The sequence below is a fragment of the Barbus barbus genome (genome assembly GCF_936440315.1).
Source record: "Barbus barbus genome assembly, chromosome: 5".
Taxonomy (NCBI): Eukaryota; Metazoa; Chordata; class Actinopteri; order Cypriniformes; family Cyprinidae; genus Barbus; species Barbus barbus.
The window spans coordinates 5,581,929-5,598,274 of NC_136733.1; the positions used below are offsets into that span (position 1 = coordinate 5,581,929).

At 33.9% G+C, this 16,346-nt stretch overlaps 2 protein-coding genes across 3 annotated transcripts in view; both read left to right on the forward strand.

Moving 5' to 3' along the window:
* The first annotated feature begins 204 nt into the window (after positions 1 to 204).
* gal3st1a (galactose-3-O-sulfotransferase 1a) lies at positions 205 to 7,578 on the forward strand. Its single transcript, XM_079415965.1, has 3 exons — positions 205 to 486; positions 4,694 to 4,854; positions 5,234 to 7,578. The coding sequence occupies exons 2-3, from the start codon at positions 4,724 to 4,726 to the stop codon at positions 6,384 to 6,386; spliced, it is 1,284 nt and encodes a 427-aa protein (XP_079272091.1). The 5' UTR covers positions 205 to 486; positions 4,694 to 4,723; the 3' UTR covers positions 6,387 to 7,578.
* A 1,028-nt stretch (positions 7,579 to 8,606) lies between these two features.
* LOC306869931 (RING-type E3 ubiquitin-protein ligase PPIL2-like) overlaps positions 8,607 to 16,346 on the forward strand; it is a 45,448-nt gene continuing 37,708 nt past the window's right edge. The window contains exons 1-8 of one of the 2 annotated variants that reach the window (XM_079416887.1): positions 8,607 to 8,773; positions 8,974 to 9,023; positions 9,772 to 9,817; positions 10,214 to 10,276; positions 10,676 to 10,727; positions 14,036 to 14,087; positions 14,249 to 14,340; positions 15,019 to 15,108. In XM_079416887.1, the coding sequence (XP_079273013.1) occupies positions 8,742 to 8,773; positions 8,974 to 9,023; positions 9,772 to 9,817; positions 10,214 to 10,276; positions 10,676 to 10,727; positions 14,036 to 14,087; positions 14,249 to 14,340; positions 15,019 to 15,108 (477 nt within the window). In that variant the 5' untranslated portion in view covers positions 8,607 to 8,741. The remainder of the gene's footprint in view (positions 8,774 to 8,973; positions 9,024 to 9,771; positions 9,818 to 10,213; positions 10,277 to 10,675; positions 10,728 to 14,035; positions 14,088 to 14,248; positions 14,341 to 15,018; positions 15,109 to 16,346) is intronic. The other variant, XR_013784220.1, reaches the window with a different exon arrangement.

Genomic DNA, 16,346 nt, shown 5'->3' on the forward strand with positions numbered 1-16,346 from the left:
TATTCTTTTCTGTCTTTCTGCCTTGCCTTTTCTTATCCTAACTTCACCTCCCTCCTTCTGCCTTCTGTCTTCTCCTGTACACTCATTCACAAATGCAAACAGACACACAGAGTGACAAGTGCAGGTCCCCAGACAGCTGGTCTTGCGTCACAGAGAGCGCAAGCTGAGCCTCTTCTGTATGCAGTTTAGCCAGCTCAGCTCTACAGTGTGCAGACGGAGGAGGAGGAGAGGAGAGGCGGGGGCTTTAAAATCATCAGGTGTGTGTGTGTGTGTGTGCAGGGTGAATGATCGCCTGGATATTTCACAGAGGATAAGAGGGATACAGATCTGTTAACCTTGGATAGCATGACTGGACAGTTAACTGTGAAAGAATTGATGTCTTTCCAGCCTTGACCATGCATCATTGTTAACAAAGGCAGATTTTTCTCTTCAGAGTCATTGCTTTTTTTCTGCCAATCAAGCTGTGACAGGAATCTACATGATTTGGTAAGATATTATACCATTTTTTTTATATTTAATCTTCAATTTAAAATATATTGGGAGAATATTTACAGTGTGATTGTATTGCCATTGTTTAAATAAGTTGGTAGTACCTTTAAACTTGTGGCAAAAATCAGATGTCTATTGTCTATTTTTTAGTCTGAACATCCTCACAATGTACTCAAAAAAGATAATTGTTGTTTGATGAAAGTTTCAGGTTTTCTGGGTTTAAGCATAAACCTCACTAAATTCTGTTATATTTTTTAAAAACAAGTAAGTAATAATTGAACAATGTGGTAAGAAAAATACATTTAATTACACATATAATCTGTGAAAGCCTTAATAATTTATACAGTTTATACAGTAGATTTAGCTTGTTTAGATATTGTTACTTAAAAAGTAAATAAAATGCATATTTTATTTTATTTTATTATATCATTTGCTCCAACAATGTCACAATGAGGCCTTACAATGCCGAATCCTAAAAAATTTAAATATTTGTTTTATTCTTATGATGTGTTAAGGTGAATACATTTAAATCAATGTTCTATAAAAGCCTTATTTTATATATATATATATATATATAAATAAAAAAAGTAAATAAAAGCCTTAATGTTTATGCAGTTGTTCTATGGATACTTAGAGATTTTGCTGGGAAACAAAATAAAAACACATTATTATTTTATTATTTATGATTATGACAAATATAATCTAATTTGCTGATGGAATGTCATGTGTTTTATATCCCAAACACTTCTATATCACCATGAGGCCTCACAATGCTGAATCTAATGAAATATCCACTTCATCCTAAACTTTTCTCTATAATCAAGCTGCTCAATCTGACTGATTTCATGTGGCAAAGGAAAAGGAACCTTTATTCTATTTGTATCCCATCATCAAACTTCATTACAGTGGTTTCTTTTCTGTTATGAATTTGCCAGCAGCACTTCAGATATCACATGTGACATTCTTTGTTAAATCACAGAAATTAATCAGATTGCATTTAAATTTAAATGCATAAATACAACATTCAACATCTCCAAAGACTTTTATACGATGTACTGATAGATCACAATTCTCCACGAAAACAATGCTTGTGTTTGATGGACGCAATAATGCATTTATTTTATCCTAAATTAGAGCTGCAGCTGCTGTAGTAATTCTTTGTGGTTCTGTAAAATCCTCGTTATTTGTGACCATCAGCATAACAATGATGATGTTGTTAGTGTTTTTGCTGTCAACAAAGGATGACTTTGAAAGATGCAGGGTTAAAGATTGCTGCAAATCAGAACAATGGGTGCCTTCAGACTTTTTCTGTCCTTTCTAGATTTCTAGTCTCTGCTGGTGTTTTTGAGAGAAACAGCTTTGTTTCTTCGGTCTCTCCGTCTATTTTTTGGTGCTGGTGCTCAGCAGCATATGGCTGTCGTAGTCAGTGCTTAACATGCTCTTGGTAGTATTAAGTTATCCACCTGTGGCCCTGCACTGCAGATATCTGATCCTGGTCTATGAGGCATGAAGAGATGCGGACAGTGTCACTTTTCTTCTGAATGCATAATTAATTCGCTGGACAGCTGGCCTTCATAATGAACCCCCTGCAGTAGCACTGTCTCAGCAACTGCTATGCATTAATCTCAGCATTAAAATGTATAATTCTATATATTTTTATTTGGAAAATGCTTTTAATATTTATTTTTGAATTCGTTTGTTTTGTGGGTTGTTTACATGACATGCCAATTGGGTAGTAATTGATTTCATGTAATCTGGATTATGTAATCAGATTCCAAAAATTAAGCATTTGTAATTAGATTAAATGTGACCCTGGACCACAAAACCAGTCATAAGGGTTCATTTTTCAAAACCGAGATTCATACATCTGAAAAAAGAATACCTAAGCTTTCCATTGAGGTATGGTTTGTTATAATAGGACAATATTTGGCCGAGATATAACTATTTGAAAATCTATAATTCTAACCCCTACAATGTATTTTTGGCTATTGCTACAAATATACCCCAGCGACTTAAGACTGGTTTTGTGGTCCAGGGTTACAAATGACCTTTTAAAATACTCGTAATTAAACTACAGTTACTTTTTTATTGATTACATGATTACATATTATTCACACAATAGCAATAAATTATTTATAATTTGATTCACATTATTCGCAAATTCACATTATTTCTTATTTACATTTAATGCAGGGATTCCCAAACTTTTTTTTCACCTCTTTCACCTAATATATTTACTTTAAGGTAATAATTTAATAATTAAGTAGCACATATGCATATCAACGGTTCCCGTTGTTAATGGTCACATAGCATGCAGGTAACCAAATGTAATATTTGATCTTTTTTAATAAGCGATTTATTTCAGCTGATGTTATTTTTAAATTATTTATTTTAATTTAACATTTTTATGATGTAGGCTAATAAATTATTTGCTTTTCATTAAATGAACTTCTTGCAGTTCCTTCGCGAACCCCAGTTTGAGCTAAACTCCATTAACGAATATACAGTATTTTCTTTCTCTTTGTATTTTATATCAATATGGTGCAAGATTATCCCATCTAAATCAATGCGATGAACGAGTTGGGTCAAAAGTAATCTTAAAGTTATCAGAAAGTACCTAGTATGTGCAATGTAATGGATTTAACTAGCCTAAAATTTTTTGTACCTCTGCATCTCATGCATGTCCTATTAAACTATTAATTTAGATGCAATCTATTATATAATACATATTTTGTTCATAAATTGTATCTAGAGAGAAGATTGTTAAACATATCCGGACAAACATAATTTTTTTTTTTTTTTTATAAATTGTGTTTTTTAGGCTATTGTCCTTGCCCATTCTCCAAGTCTTTTTGGTCAAAAGTTACCATGTTAATTTCTTTCTGCTGTAACAAAATGATCGAAATGACAGAATCTATCATTTTCCTGTCAGATTTTCATTCTAAAGACAGCAATCTTGAACATGCTGTATTATTGCTTTGTCTTCTGGGTAAATTTCACCTTCATAAAGCCAGAACCATTCATTGTAAACCTAACTTTAGAATGTTTTCATCTGATGTAAAATCTCTTTTTACTTCTTTTAAGAATGTGTCCAAACCTTTGAATTCAAAGGCTTCTAAAACATTAAACATTCTTGAATCTGTTGTAAGGTATCTGTAAATGTTTTTTTGGTGACGTTATATTATGCTGATTTGTGTAGATACCTACATGTGAAGTTGTCCGTATGCCCCATGTTAATTCTCAAATATTGTAATGTTTTGATTTGCAATAAAAAAAATTAAAAGACTATATTGTCCTCAAATTACTTCAGAATAGGCTACTTTACTGTAGGTGTAGGATAACATTATTTTTTAAGTGTCAACTTTAAGATAATATACAGTTAAAGTGACAAAAATGATTTAAATTGAAAGCAATATTTTATGCCACGTATTAATTTATGTGATGAGTAGCCGTGTAATGATAATGTTTTCGCTATTTAGGCCTGTTATTATGTTATACATACAGTTATATGACATTAGATGAACTGAGAGATTACATGAAGTATTTTTATATTTAAAAAATATATGTAAAATATTAACATGCGGCAGAGATAACTTTCATATGAAAAATTAACTATGCATCCACTGAGGGGGAAAAAAACCTCATCTGTTTCTCATCAGAGTCCTTTACGTTCCTAAGGGCTTTTGGTCCAAAAGTGTGGACTCAAAAGGGGTTTCTCAAAAGGATTCTCATGTTTACTTCAAATTTCTTTAGAGAAGAATATGAATGTATTTTTTTCTGTTTCAGTGGAAATAAATCAGCGATTGGAAATAGAGGAAACCTTAAAATAAATAGTGACCTGCTACATCACTTAAAATGAAAATATTCTAGAATTGCACATAGCTGAATTACCTACAATCCCCACATAAGTACATGTTGAGCAGATGTAGATTGCATGGCTGAACTCAGGGGAGAAAAGCAACTGAATGAGCAGCAGTGTACCTAAATAATTGGGCACTTGAGGAAATGGTGACGAATATCTCTTAACACACTAGAAATGCTTCGATAATCAAATGCTATCAGCACTAGAGGACTCTGCATATGTAAGCACAACACATAGCTCAGCACATTTTACTGTATTTACGTAAAAGGGCCTTAAGAGATATAATGAAGTTGCACTTAGTAGCACTAAATCGTTATTGAAGCTTCTTTCTCTTTGCTTCAGGGTTTTCTTCCAGGGTCCAACCAGGCAGCTATGATGGTTGGAAAGCCAGTCAAGCAGTGGAGGTCCATCTGTAAGGGACTGATCCTGGGTGCGCTCCTGACCATCTGCATGATTCTTTTGTACTGCCTGTCGGCCCCAGAGGTCCAGTTTGGCCTGCAAGAGTGAGTTCCTTCATGTATTTTGAACAAGAATAATGGACTAAGCAATAAACAGTCTACAGCCTACAACCTAGCCAAAGTTTCAGTGGATTAGAGAAGATTTAGTCTAAGCCCTGTCTGTGAAACCAGGACCATATGTATCTATCTATACAGCTGCATAATTGTCATGAAAATGATGCCACAAACCATATTATTTTAAATATTTAATTTTTTATGTTATGGATAAAGATTTTCTCATAGCAACATAGCATAGCATTTTTTTTTTGTGTTTATTTATCGGTTTTATGATCATAGTAGTGAAGAACTTATTATAAAGATGTATATATATCTGTGCATCTAAAATACATTCAAATTACAATATTTTGTTAATTTTTGTTTACAGGCTCCCAGTGCCTTACTCATGTGCTCATCGCCCTTCTGCCGCCCACTCCTCAACAATCACTAACAGCTCCCATCAAGCCTCTGGGCAGCAAACCTGCACTCCAAAAGTGGACCTCATGTTCATGAAAACCCATAAAACAGCTAGCAGCACTTTCCTCAACATTCTCTTTCGCTTTGGTGAAAGACACCACCTCAAATTTGCCTTCCCCAACAGCCGCAATGACTTCTTTTACCCGTCGCCTTTCCATCGCTCACAAGTGAAGGACTACAGGCCGGGAATGTGTTTCAACATCATCTGTAATCACATGCGTTTCAATGCTGCTGAGGTGGCCAAAGTGCTTCCAGCCGACACCTCGTACATCACAATCCTCCGGGACCCGGCTGATCTCGCTGAGTCCTCGTTCCACTATTTTGGACGCATTGTACCTCTCACTTGGAAGCTTTCTGGAGATGATAAGCTGAGAGAATTCCTGATGGATCCAAAGCTCTACTACGACCCAGAGGGATTCAATTCGTTCTATCTGAAAAACTTGCTTTTCTTTGACTTTGGACAGGATAATAACTTACATCCAGATGACCCAAAAGTGGACGAGGCCATTCAAGCAATCGCCAAGCGCTTCCATTTGGTAATGCTGGTGGAGCATTTCGAAGAGTCGCTCATCCTGCTCAAGGACTCCCTCTGCTGGGACATGGATGACTTGCTTTTCTTCAAACTCAATGCCCGGAAAGGTTCAACTGTTTCTAAACTGACTCCAGAGCTCAGGGCCAAAGCGCTGGAATGGAACGCCATCGATTGGAAGCTTTACCAGTATTTCAACGCCACCTTCTGGCATAAAGTGGACGCTTACGGCTGTGAGCGCATGGTGAGAGATGTTGCAGAGCTGCAGCGCAGAAACGCAGAAATGGCTTCCATTTGCATTGAAGGAGGCCACGCTGTTGATGCAGGAAGCATCTTGGAGACATCCATGCAGCCGTGGCAACCCATTGGTGAGAAGTCAATTATGGGATACAATCTGAAAAAGAATGTCGACAAAGCACATCGAAAGCTCTGCAGGAAGATGCTCACGCCAGAGCTGCAGTATCTCACTGATATGGGTGTCAACCTGTGGATAACAAGACTGTGGGGTCACATAAGAGAGATCCTTCACTGGTAGCTCAGAAAAATTGGGAGCTTGTTTCCGCCACCTAATAAAAGATTAAAATCTCATTGTGACTTTTCCACCTTTTTTCTCACAATTCAGACATTTTTTCTCAGATTTTGTCTTCCACAATTCAGACTGCTTTTCTTCAGAATTGCAAATTTATATCTCACAATTTAGGCTTTTTTTTTTTTTTTTTTACAGAAATGCGAGATATAAACCCTGTTAAATAAATAGAAATAAAAAAAATTAAAAAGGTAATTGTGACTTTTTGATTTTTCTTAGAATTGTGATTTTACGCCTTGCATTTGTGAGTTATAAAATCGTTTTTTTTTTCTCAGAATTGAAAGTTTATCACACAATTATCTTGCAATTCTGTGAAAAAAGTCTGAATTGCAAGATACAACTCTAAACTGGGAGATATATACTCGCAATTCTGAGAAATAAATTCTGAATTGCAAAATATAATATAAATATAATATAAACTTGCAATTTGGAGAAGAAAAGTCTGAATTGTGGAATTGAAAGATAAAAATTCTGAATTGTGAAATAAAAACTTGCAATTCAAAGAAAAAAGACTTAATTAGGAAAAGTTTTTTTTTATTCTGTGGCCGAAATAAGTTTCCATAGACTTGTAAACAACCGACCTAAAACCTGTTTTTCTGTGTCAGAAAGAAATAAAAACATTAAAAGACATGACTGAATAAAACATTTTCATATTTAAATGAATCTTACCCAAATAAGTGGTGACAGTCACATCTTTAACATGTTAGTTTTGTGTTCTGAACTGTACTGTAAGTCACTGCTATGTATTACATGTACGTAGTGTGTGGGTGCTTGAATCAATCATCAAAATGAATCAACTACTGTTGAATGACCTCATTCTTTGAAGCTCTTATTGTTGGTGCCAATGGCAATAGCAATAATTTCTTGAACTGGTTTAGACTCATTCAGAACTTGAGCTTTACTGTTATCATCACATGAATGATACAGTAAATAACTCGAATGTTGAGTGGAGAGGTGCTTTTAAGCTGAAATGTGATGTCGTTCCTGTGGAAGAAGCCACTGAGCAGCAATGAAATCCACGAAAGATGACAAAATAAAAACTTTATGTAACATACACGTGTCTCGTTCATGTTTCACTGTCACTGTTAGCACAGATCTATTCTGAGTTCAGAATGGATAAATGAATAAACACAACTGATTCAGATTGCCTTTGGTGTATATTGCATGTGAACATACACACATTCTCTTCTCACAAAAATACAGCTTAAGTGCATAATGAATATGATTGACCCACCCAGGTTAGACTCTTGCAGAAAACTTGCAGTTGCAGTTGTGCTGTTTGATAATGCACACTAACCTTTCTCCATATATGCCTTAAATAAGAAAGGATCAGCAGTGTATTTCAGCAGAAGATGACCACTTCATAAATGCATTTCAATATGTGATGTACATCTATACTTGTCACTAAGCCTAGAAGAATAACAGTTATTTAAGAAATTATTTTATGTGTGGTTATGTGATGTGACAATGTGAGCTAACGTCAGTGTCATTTTAGTATCATTGATAAATAGGCCTATAGTTTTTATTAATATTTTTAATAAGTTTTTATTTTTACGTTGTTTGTTTTTTTGGTTGAAGTTTTAGTATTTTTGTTGTGTGTTTTTGTCATTTTTATTTTATTATTACATTTTAAAATGTGTCTAGATTTTATATTGATATTTTTTTTTTGGGGGGGGGGGGGTATGTTTTGGTTATTTTAGTAATGCATTCAACTCAATGAATGAGCGAAGATAACTGGCACAATAATATTTCAAATGGGTGATCAACACATGTTATTTATAAAGCTCAGATAGATAGATAGATAGATAGATAGATAGATAGATAGATAGATAGATAGATAGATAGATAGATAGATAGATAGATAGATAGATAGATAGATAGATAGATAGATAGATAGATAGATAGATAGATAGATAGATGGATGGATGGATGGATGGATGGATGGATGGATGGACGGGCGGACGGACGGACGGACAGTCAGGCAGGCAGGCAGGCAGACAGACAGATAGATTTAATTAATTAATATCAATAAGTTTTACATATTATATCTTTACAGCAGCCCCAAGACTTTCTTCAGCTTAACATGGGCTTCATTCATTATATTTTGAGGTTTTTAGTTATCTAAATATTCCGCATCGAAAAAGGAAAATAAAAACGTTCTTCTGTTTCACGCCGGACACATTTTACAGTCGCACTGAGCGGTGACCGGAAGTGTGTTTTAAACAGTCGGAGGATTTGTGTTGGTTGTTTAGGCGTTTATAAACTTTTATTATTTTATTTGCTACAGCCTCTTGGTCCGCAAAAATGGGGAAAAGACAACATCAAAAAGATAAGATGTGAGTTGAAATAAAACATAACGCGAGTAGAATATGACATTTTTGCTCTCAACAGTACTATAGAGCAGTTATATTTGATGATGTCACTGAAAACTAAATCAGTATATTCTTTATTGCATTGATATCGTGTTGATTTCCTATTGTTTAATTTAAATCTGATTATTCAATAATTATAATAACGTTCGTTATATCTGTTTCAGGTACATCACATGTGCAGAATACACTCAGTTTTATGGAGGCAAGAAATCAGGTAAAGTTACTTAAACTAGTCTGGATGCACTGAGAACACATCTGTCGAAACATCAGTCAACAGTGTACACAAAACAGTGTGGGATACATTTTACAATATGAGCAAATCAAACAAACACTGTTTACATTTGCAGTCCTCTGTATATATATATTATTAGATATATTCCTTATATATATTCTAGAAAGTAAAGTGTAGTGTCATTTGATGTGATGTGAAGGGAAAAGATTGTAAAACCTGACATTTCAGGGTTTCCACAGTATCTGGAAAATGTTAAAATTGTGATTTTTCAGGCCATGAATAAATAAATCATAAACAAAATATTCAGCAAAGCTGGATTAAATTGATCCAACGTAATAGTAAAGCCATTTATAATGTTACAAAAGATTTCTATTTCAAGTAAATGCTTTCTAAGAAATATTTCTAGAAATCAAGCGTATTATAATGATTTCTGAAGGATCATGTGACATTGATGATGCTGCGCATAACAGGAATAAATTGCATTTTACAATATATTAAAACAACACAGATATTTCTAACCCTAGTTATAGTTCACAATATTTAGCATTTTAAAAAAATTTACCAACTCAAACAAATGCTGTTGGTTTTGCTGTCACTCGCTGTGTTTGTTTGTTTGATTGCACTGCATATAGTTTTATTTTGTGCACTTTTTGTTTGATATTGCTGGTGCTTTTTCCTCCCGAAACCCCCTGGGATGAGTAAAATGAGCCTTTTGTCATCATGTTTATAGAAATCCCACAAGCCAATTTCAGACGTCTGCCCTTTGATCACTGCAGGTGAGTTTCCACTTCTTTCATGTTTCATCTGGTCAGTAATTTAGGTCTAGCACAATAGATTCTGCTTTCATAACATAATAGATTCTGCGTTTGTTGATCAGTGTTTCAAAAGATGCTTTCATTGCATTTATGTGAATTAAAGCTGCTGTGTGTCAGTTTTTCCCCCCGAATGTTAAAATACTTTTCTCCTATTCTAGTTTAATATGCAGGGACAATTATTAGTGAGACATTTGTAAGTTGACTGTTAATTTTAAAACATTGCTCTGTTTTTTTGGGGTGACCTGAAACAGTCAGTATAGTTGCAGATCTGTTTGGTGGCTCAGAAATGACACACAGCAGGTTTAGTGTCATACTATGTGTTTGATTTTTAATGTTTGTCTTTTATCTCTTGCATAGTTTGTCTCTTCAGCCCTTTGAGTATCCCATGTGCACGGTGGATGGCCTGGTTTTTGATCTAATGTGAGTAAATTACTCTCACCAACATCAAAATGAGTAATTTGCATTCATGATTTAATAAAAATAATACACATATTTATAGTAGCTTATATTTATTATTACAGACACTACCCTTTTAAAGTTTGGAGGGGGTTAAATTAATACTTTTATTCAGCAAGGATGCATTAAATTGATCAAAAGTGACATAAGTTTTTAGTTATATTGAAAACGTTTTCTTTTTTTCTACACTGAAGACTGGAGTAATGATGCTGATCATTCTGATGTTTCCAGCACAGGAATAAATTACATTTTAAAATATATTAACATAGAAAAGTTTTAAATTGTGATATTTTACAATGGTACATTTTTTTACTGTGTCGATGCAAGAAAAAAAAAAAAGATTAACATTTGTTTTCTCTCTAGGAGCATAGTGCCTTGGATTAAGAAGTTTGGTACCAACCCCATAACTGGAGAGGTATTTTAGTTATTCCTATTTATTATACTTTATTTATTTGACACTGGCCAATACACTTTAAGTAAATCAGAGGTGAAAGCTTTTTATGATCAAATATCCTGCATGGATTCAACCACCAGAGGGTGTCAGACTCCATTTGAGGGGAAGCCAAGTGCTTGACTGATGACACCAAGTAAAATGCAATATCATCAACTCCAGATGATGCTATCTGTGTGCTTGCCTGTGCATCCTAGAGTATCCAAAGCTATAAAGCAGAATCTCTTAGTGCTGTTTTCCAAGGTATACATGCATTTAGGGTTAGTAAACCTCTTAAGTAATAAACTTGTCTTGTTTGTGATACGGACCTTAAATCATGTGATATGTTGAGTAGAGATGTGTGACAGCTTCTTTATGCAATTAGACTTATGATTTTTACCTTTCAGATAATAAACTGGGCCAAAAAATCCCATCGACTTGCATTGAATTAGGTACCTGAGCCTCTCATGTGAGTTTGTTTTTTGTTTTTTTTACCCTGGTTCAGTAACCAATTAAGTAAAACTATTAAAAATCAATTTTCTTTTAATAATTGAAATAAAATATAAATTTAAAACATAATTAAAAATAAATATAAATTTAAAAAGCTATTAAAATAACAAGTGTGTACATTTAAATTATGAAAATCATATATGATATACATTCTAAAATAAAAGCAAACTGAAATGAATATTAAAAATATTATTACATTTTAAATGCTACAATATCATATATTTAATAACACCAGTAACTAACAATCTAGCAGCCACACAGGAACGCTCTTAAAAAAACATTCAAAGCCCAATATACGTTGGTTAAAAAGTGCAAATCAAATGTTAAGATAACCCAAAGCCTTTCATAATCATAATTTCATTACATATTTGCTAAACGGTAGATATATTCTGCTTTGAGAGTTTAATTTTATTTTATAGTCTAGTTTAATGTGAGGGAAAATGCTCCATTGTACCCAAAAGAATTTAAAAATAATCATAACAGATGCGAAAGAAATAAAATTAACAGTAAAATGTCATTAAAAACAAAGAAAAAAGAGGAAAATAAATTATGAAAGTGCCAATAAAATGTTATTAATGATAACCGAAAGCCTTTCATAATCTTAATTTCATTACATGCGGCCAAACAGTAGGTATTTTATGCTCTAAGAGTTTAATTTTATGTTTTGGAGAGTAGTCAAGTTTAATGCGTTGCTTAGAGGGAAAATAATCTGTTACTGTATTCGTCTAGAAATCATTATTGAGACAGTAATGAAGATATTTCACAGGCCCGCTGACGGTGGCTAACAGCGTTCAGTGTGCCAGGAGTGGATGTGGGTGTAAATTGCTGCATACTCAGTTCACTGGACACACGTCACTGCACTCTTAATTTATGGAGTAGGAATTATAGGATCTCTGTGTGCACGCTGCATGCATAATCGGTTAGCACTAGCATCAGAAGAAGTTGTGTGAATGTTTACAGAGAGCACGATGTAGGGCGTCCTGTATTTACTCGCTTTAAAATTTATATTCACTGTCCACATGGCTGTCATGTGTAATGCATCTTTACATCTTCATAGCTGTGCATCTGAGTGAGAGCATGTCTGGACATGCCACAATGGGTTTGTGTGTGTGTTCAGTGTGACTGTGTTATCTGAAGTATTCATGATTGATTTGTCTGGCTAGATGGAGAGGAGGAAAGTAAGTGCGGGAGTTGACTAGGACTGATGAGAAACACAGACCGTGTGTGTGTGTGTGTGTTTGAGAGTGACTTTTAAGAGATCCTTTCGACTTGTTCTCCTGTGCAGATCATGCTCTCATGTGCTCTGCTTTACAAATGTGTGTTTAAATGGGTAGTAGGGAGGCAGGTAATCAGATTTGTGTTATGTTTCACTCTTATATATTGCATCTTTGAAGTGTCAATGTGTGTTTGTTAGGCAAGGCAAGTCCAGTACCCCTTGATATGTTAAGTTAATATTTCAATTTAATGACACATTCGCGTTTACACAGATCTTTGATATAAGTCTATAATTTTGACTTTTTAGCTGGACTTTAATGTGAACTCAAACATCTTTGTAGTTCGCATTCGCATTGGTGTTTTGAGAAACCAATCAATTTGAAACATGCAGCACATCAGACTGTTAGTTAATTAATTAAACAATTATTTGACAGCCATTAATTTGATAATCACACTATGCGTCATCAGTGTTATTATGAACTGATGTTTAAAATTCTGTGTTTTTGTCTCATTTTAAAGTTTTTTTTTAATATTATTATTTTAATTTGACTATCGCAGCCCTGTTTATTTATTTAAATTGAAGTTTTATTATCTTCATCAACTCTCAAACCTCCTGCAGTTCCCTCACAAACCCCCAGGTTCAAAGTTTAATTCAGAGTGCTTTACATAAAACAAAAGATTTAGAAATAATCATACCAGAAGCTTAAGAAATGAAGTTAAAAAAGTGCAATTGATTTGCTATGTAATTAAAAACAAATAAAAAGAAATGACGACGCTGTGCATCAGATGAATGCCACAGTGTTCTTTAATAGATGCATAGCTAAGCATTCTTAAGGACATGAAGTCACAATTTAATCTATTTTCCTAATAAAGCCCTTTTACTGTGCAAAATTAATGAATGCATGATATTCATCATCATTTATCGAAATATAATGCATTTCACGAGTAAGAATATAATGCATTTCTCAAGTACACAGTGTGGTCAGTTTAAATGTACTGTGCAGGCAGTCCTCTGTCACCAAGTATAAAACCAATAAAAAAGGAGCAGTTTTTATTTGAAATAGAATTGTTTTGTAATATTATAAATGTTTGAGCTGTCGCTTTTGGTCAACTTATTGTGTTTTCAATGAAAGCATGATTTCAAACTGACCCTGAATTTTTGAACAATAGTGTACATCACCTTTAAATATTGTGATTTATGAGTCTCAGTTTTAATATGTTAAAAAATAAACTGGCCAGCACTAAGTAGCACTTTAGGCAGTCATATAAATCTTTCTTTGCTCATCTCATCTAAGTGTCATTAGAGACAGGAATTTACTTTTTAATATGGTTAAAGCCGTACTAGCCACAGAGTTGCATGATGGTGTTTAAAATGAGTGCTATTCAGATAGTGTCTTGTTTTATCATTGCCCAAACATGTGCTTTATGAATCAGCAAATTCATGCTAAATAATTAAACTCAATCAGACATTAACACAGTGCTATTACATTATATTTTAAATGAAGGTGTGTCAGAAAGCCAAAGTCTGACAGGTATAGTCACTATCCTGTTTCTTTCTCTTTCTCTAGAAGCTTGAGGCTAAATCCCTCATCAAGCTTAACTTCAGCAAAAATAATGAAGGTAAGTGTGTGTGTGTGTGTGTGTGTGTGTGTGTGCGTGTGTGTGTGTGTGCTCATGATCCTCTTACCTGCCTGCGTCAACAACAATATGTGCTAATGACAAGAGATAATGGATTGAAGTCCTCAACAGTGCATATTCTGTCTTTCTCTCATGTACTTTAGGGAAGTACCACTGTCCTGTGCTCTACACAGTGTTCACAAACAACTCCCACATCGTTGCCAACAGAGTCACAGGAAATGTTTTCTCTCATGAGGTAAAACACACTACATCCTAAATATTCCTAAGGGCCTTCTTATATGGGACCATTTCTTTCTCCCTGAAGTCCACTTATAATGTTATTCAAGGTTTCTTGCACCCAATACAGTCATAATTCAGTTTTTCGTGACCTTTTTTTTTTAATACCCATTTTATTTTTAAAATTAAACCGTGTGAATTTGCTCCTAAAGGAGTAGTTTACCCCAAAAATACAAATGGTTATTTATTAAAATTACTAATAAAAAAATATATAAATAAACATTTCTGTTCGTCGACTTTCATGGAGCACAAAGGGATATTTTTTTTTTTAAAAGATCATGTTGCTCTTTTCTATTCAATAATAACAGTGACCACTGAAGGTTGAACTCTAAAATTGAACGATAAAAGTAGTCCATATGACTCATGCACTAAGTCTTCTGGATCCATATAATGAAATTTAAGTCATTAATGCAGTTGACATCACATCCATAATTTTTGAATTACACATTTTTGCTGTTCTGTTTCCATGCATGTTGGCAAATGTAGGTCTACACTAAAGAGCAAGGAAAATCCGGTTGTTCATGACCCCTTTAATATGATGCTGACGTCAGTAATTTGTTATTGATGTGTTAACCTTCTTTAAACTGTATAAATGTGTACATGAATAGCCAGTATTCTGTGGATGTGTTTTGTTTAGGCAGTGGAACAGCTCAACATCAAGACAAAGAGTTATAAAGACCTGTTGACAGACGAACCATTCACTCGCCAGGATCTCATCACACTACAGGTGACCGGCACAGACAGTGTGTTTATGACTGTTGAGTATGGTTAAGTGAGGGTGCTATGTCATGTCAGCATGGCTGTGATTTCATACAGGATTTCTATACACAAGAAGTTAGAATCAAGCAACACATTTCAGACAACAGTTGGCCAGTTAGTTTGAAGTTTGAATATGGCTGTGTGTCAAAACCTGTGCTTTTTGTGTGATTACAGTGTTATGAAATGTCAGGTTGAATCTACACACTGTTCACAGTGTTTACAGCTGTCGAGAGAGACAGACAGTCAGGCTGATTCTGATGATTGACAGACAGTCAGAGGGGGAATCATTTGCATGCCACAATAATACATATCTTTTCAGCTTTTATATTATTTATTCATATTTTGAATTATTTTCTGTATTTTAAGTTTTCATTTTAATTAAAATTGTATGAGCTTTAGTCATTTTTTTCCTATTTTTTAATATTTATGTTTTTTTTTTAAATAATTGTTTTTATAAATAATTGTAATACTTCATAATAATATTTTAAAATGTAATACTTCAATAAGTTGCCAAATCAACATTTCAAATTTTATTTAAAGTTTTATTAAATGTAACTTTGTTATATTTAATATTTGTTTTATTTTATTTCTACTTTATTTCAGTCACTGCAGACAGTTTTTAATAGTATCTGTTTTAGTTAACTATAACAACACTGATCCCACAGTCATTTCATCTGGATAAATATTCAAATGCGCACTGTTTCAAAAGAGCCACATGTTAACATATTTGTATTTTTAATTTTTCATGACTAATGTCCCAATAAAGCCTGTAAACCTGGTAACAAGGATACCAAAAACTAAACAGAAAAATTCACTTGTAGCTTCTAGCATCTGAACGCTAACGGATGTCTGGAGAGATTTAAAGCTGAAATAATTTTTGGTAAAGTAAAATTAATATAAACCCTTTAACAAAAATAATACAAACTTATATACAAACGTATATAACTGCAAACAAGTCTGTCATTATGTGAAAAGAAAAATCAAGGCTAAAGTTGTTGTCTGTGGTATTCGATAGCATGCCATCCCTGAAGATATATGCAATGAAAGCCCTTATGTAAGTACAGAAGTCTATGGTATGTCTTCCTTCAGACAAGGAAACGTGGGCATGTGTGAAAAACAATGTAAGCTAAATCAGTGTTTTATGTGATCTGCAGTGTCCTGTATTCATAGAAAGCAAGCCAAGCCATGCTGTCCTTGCATGGTTTA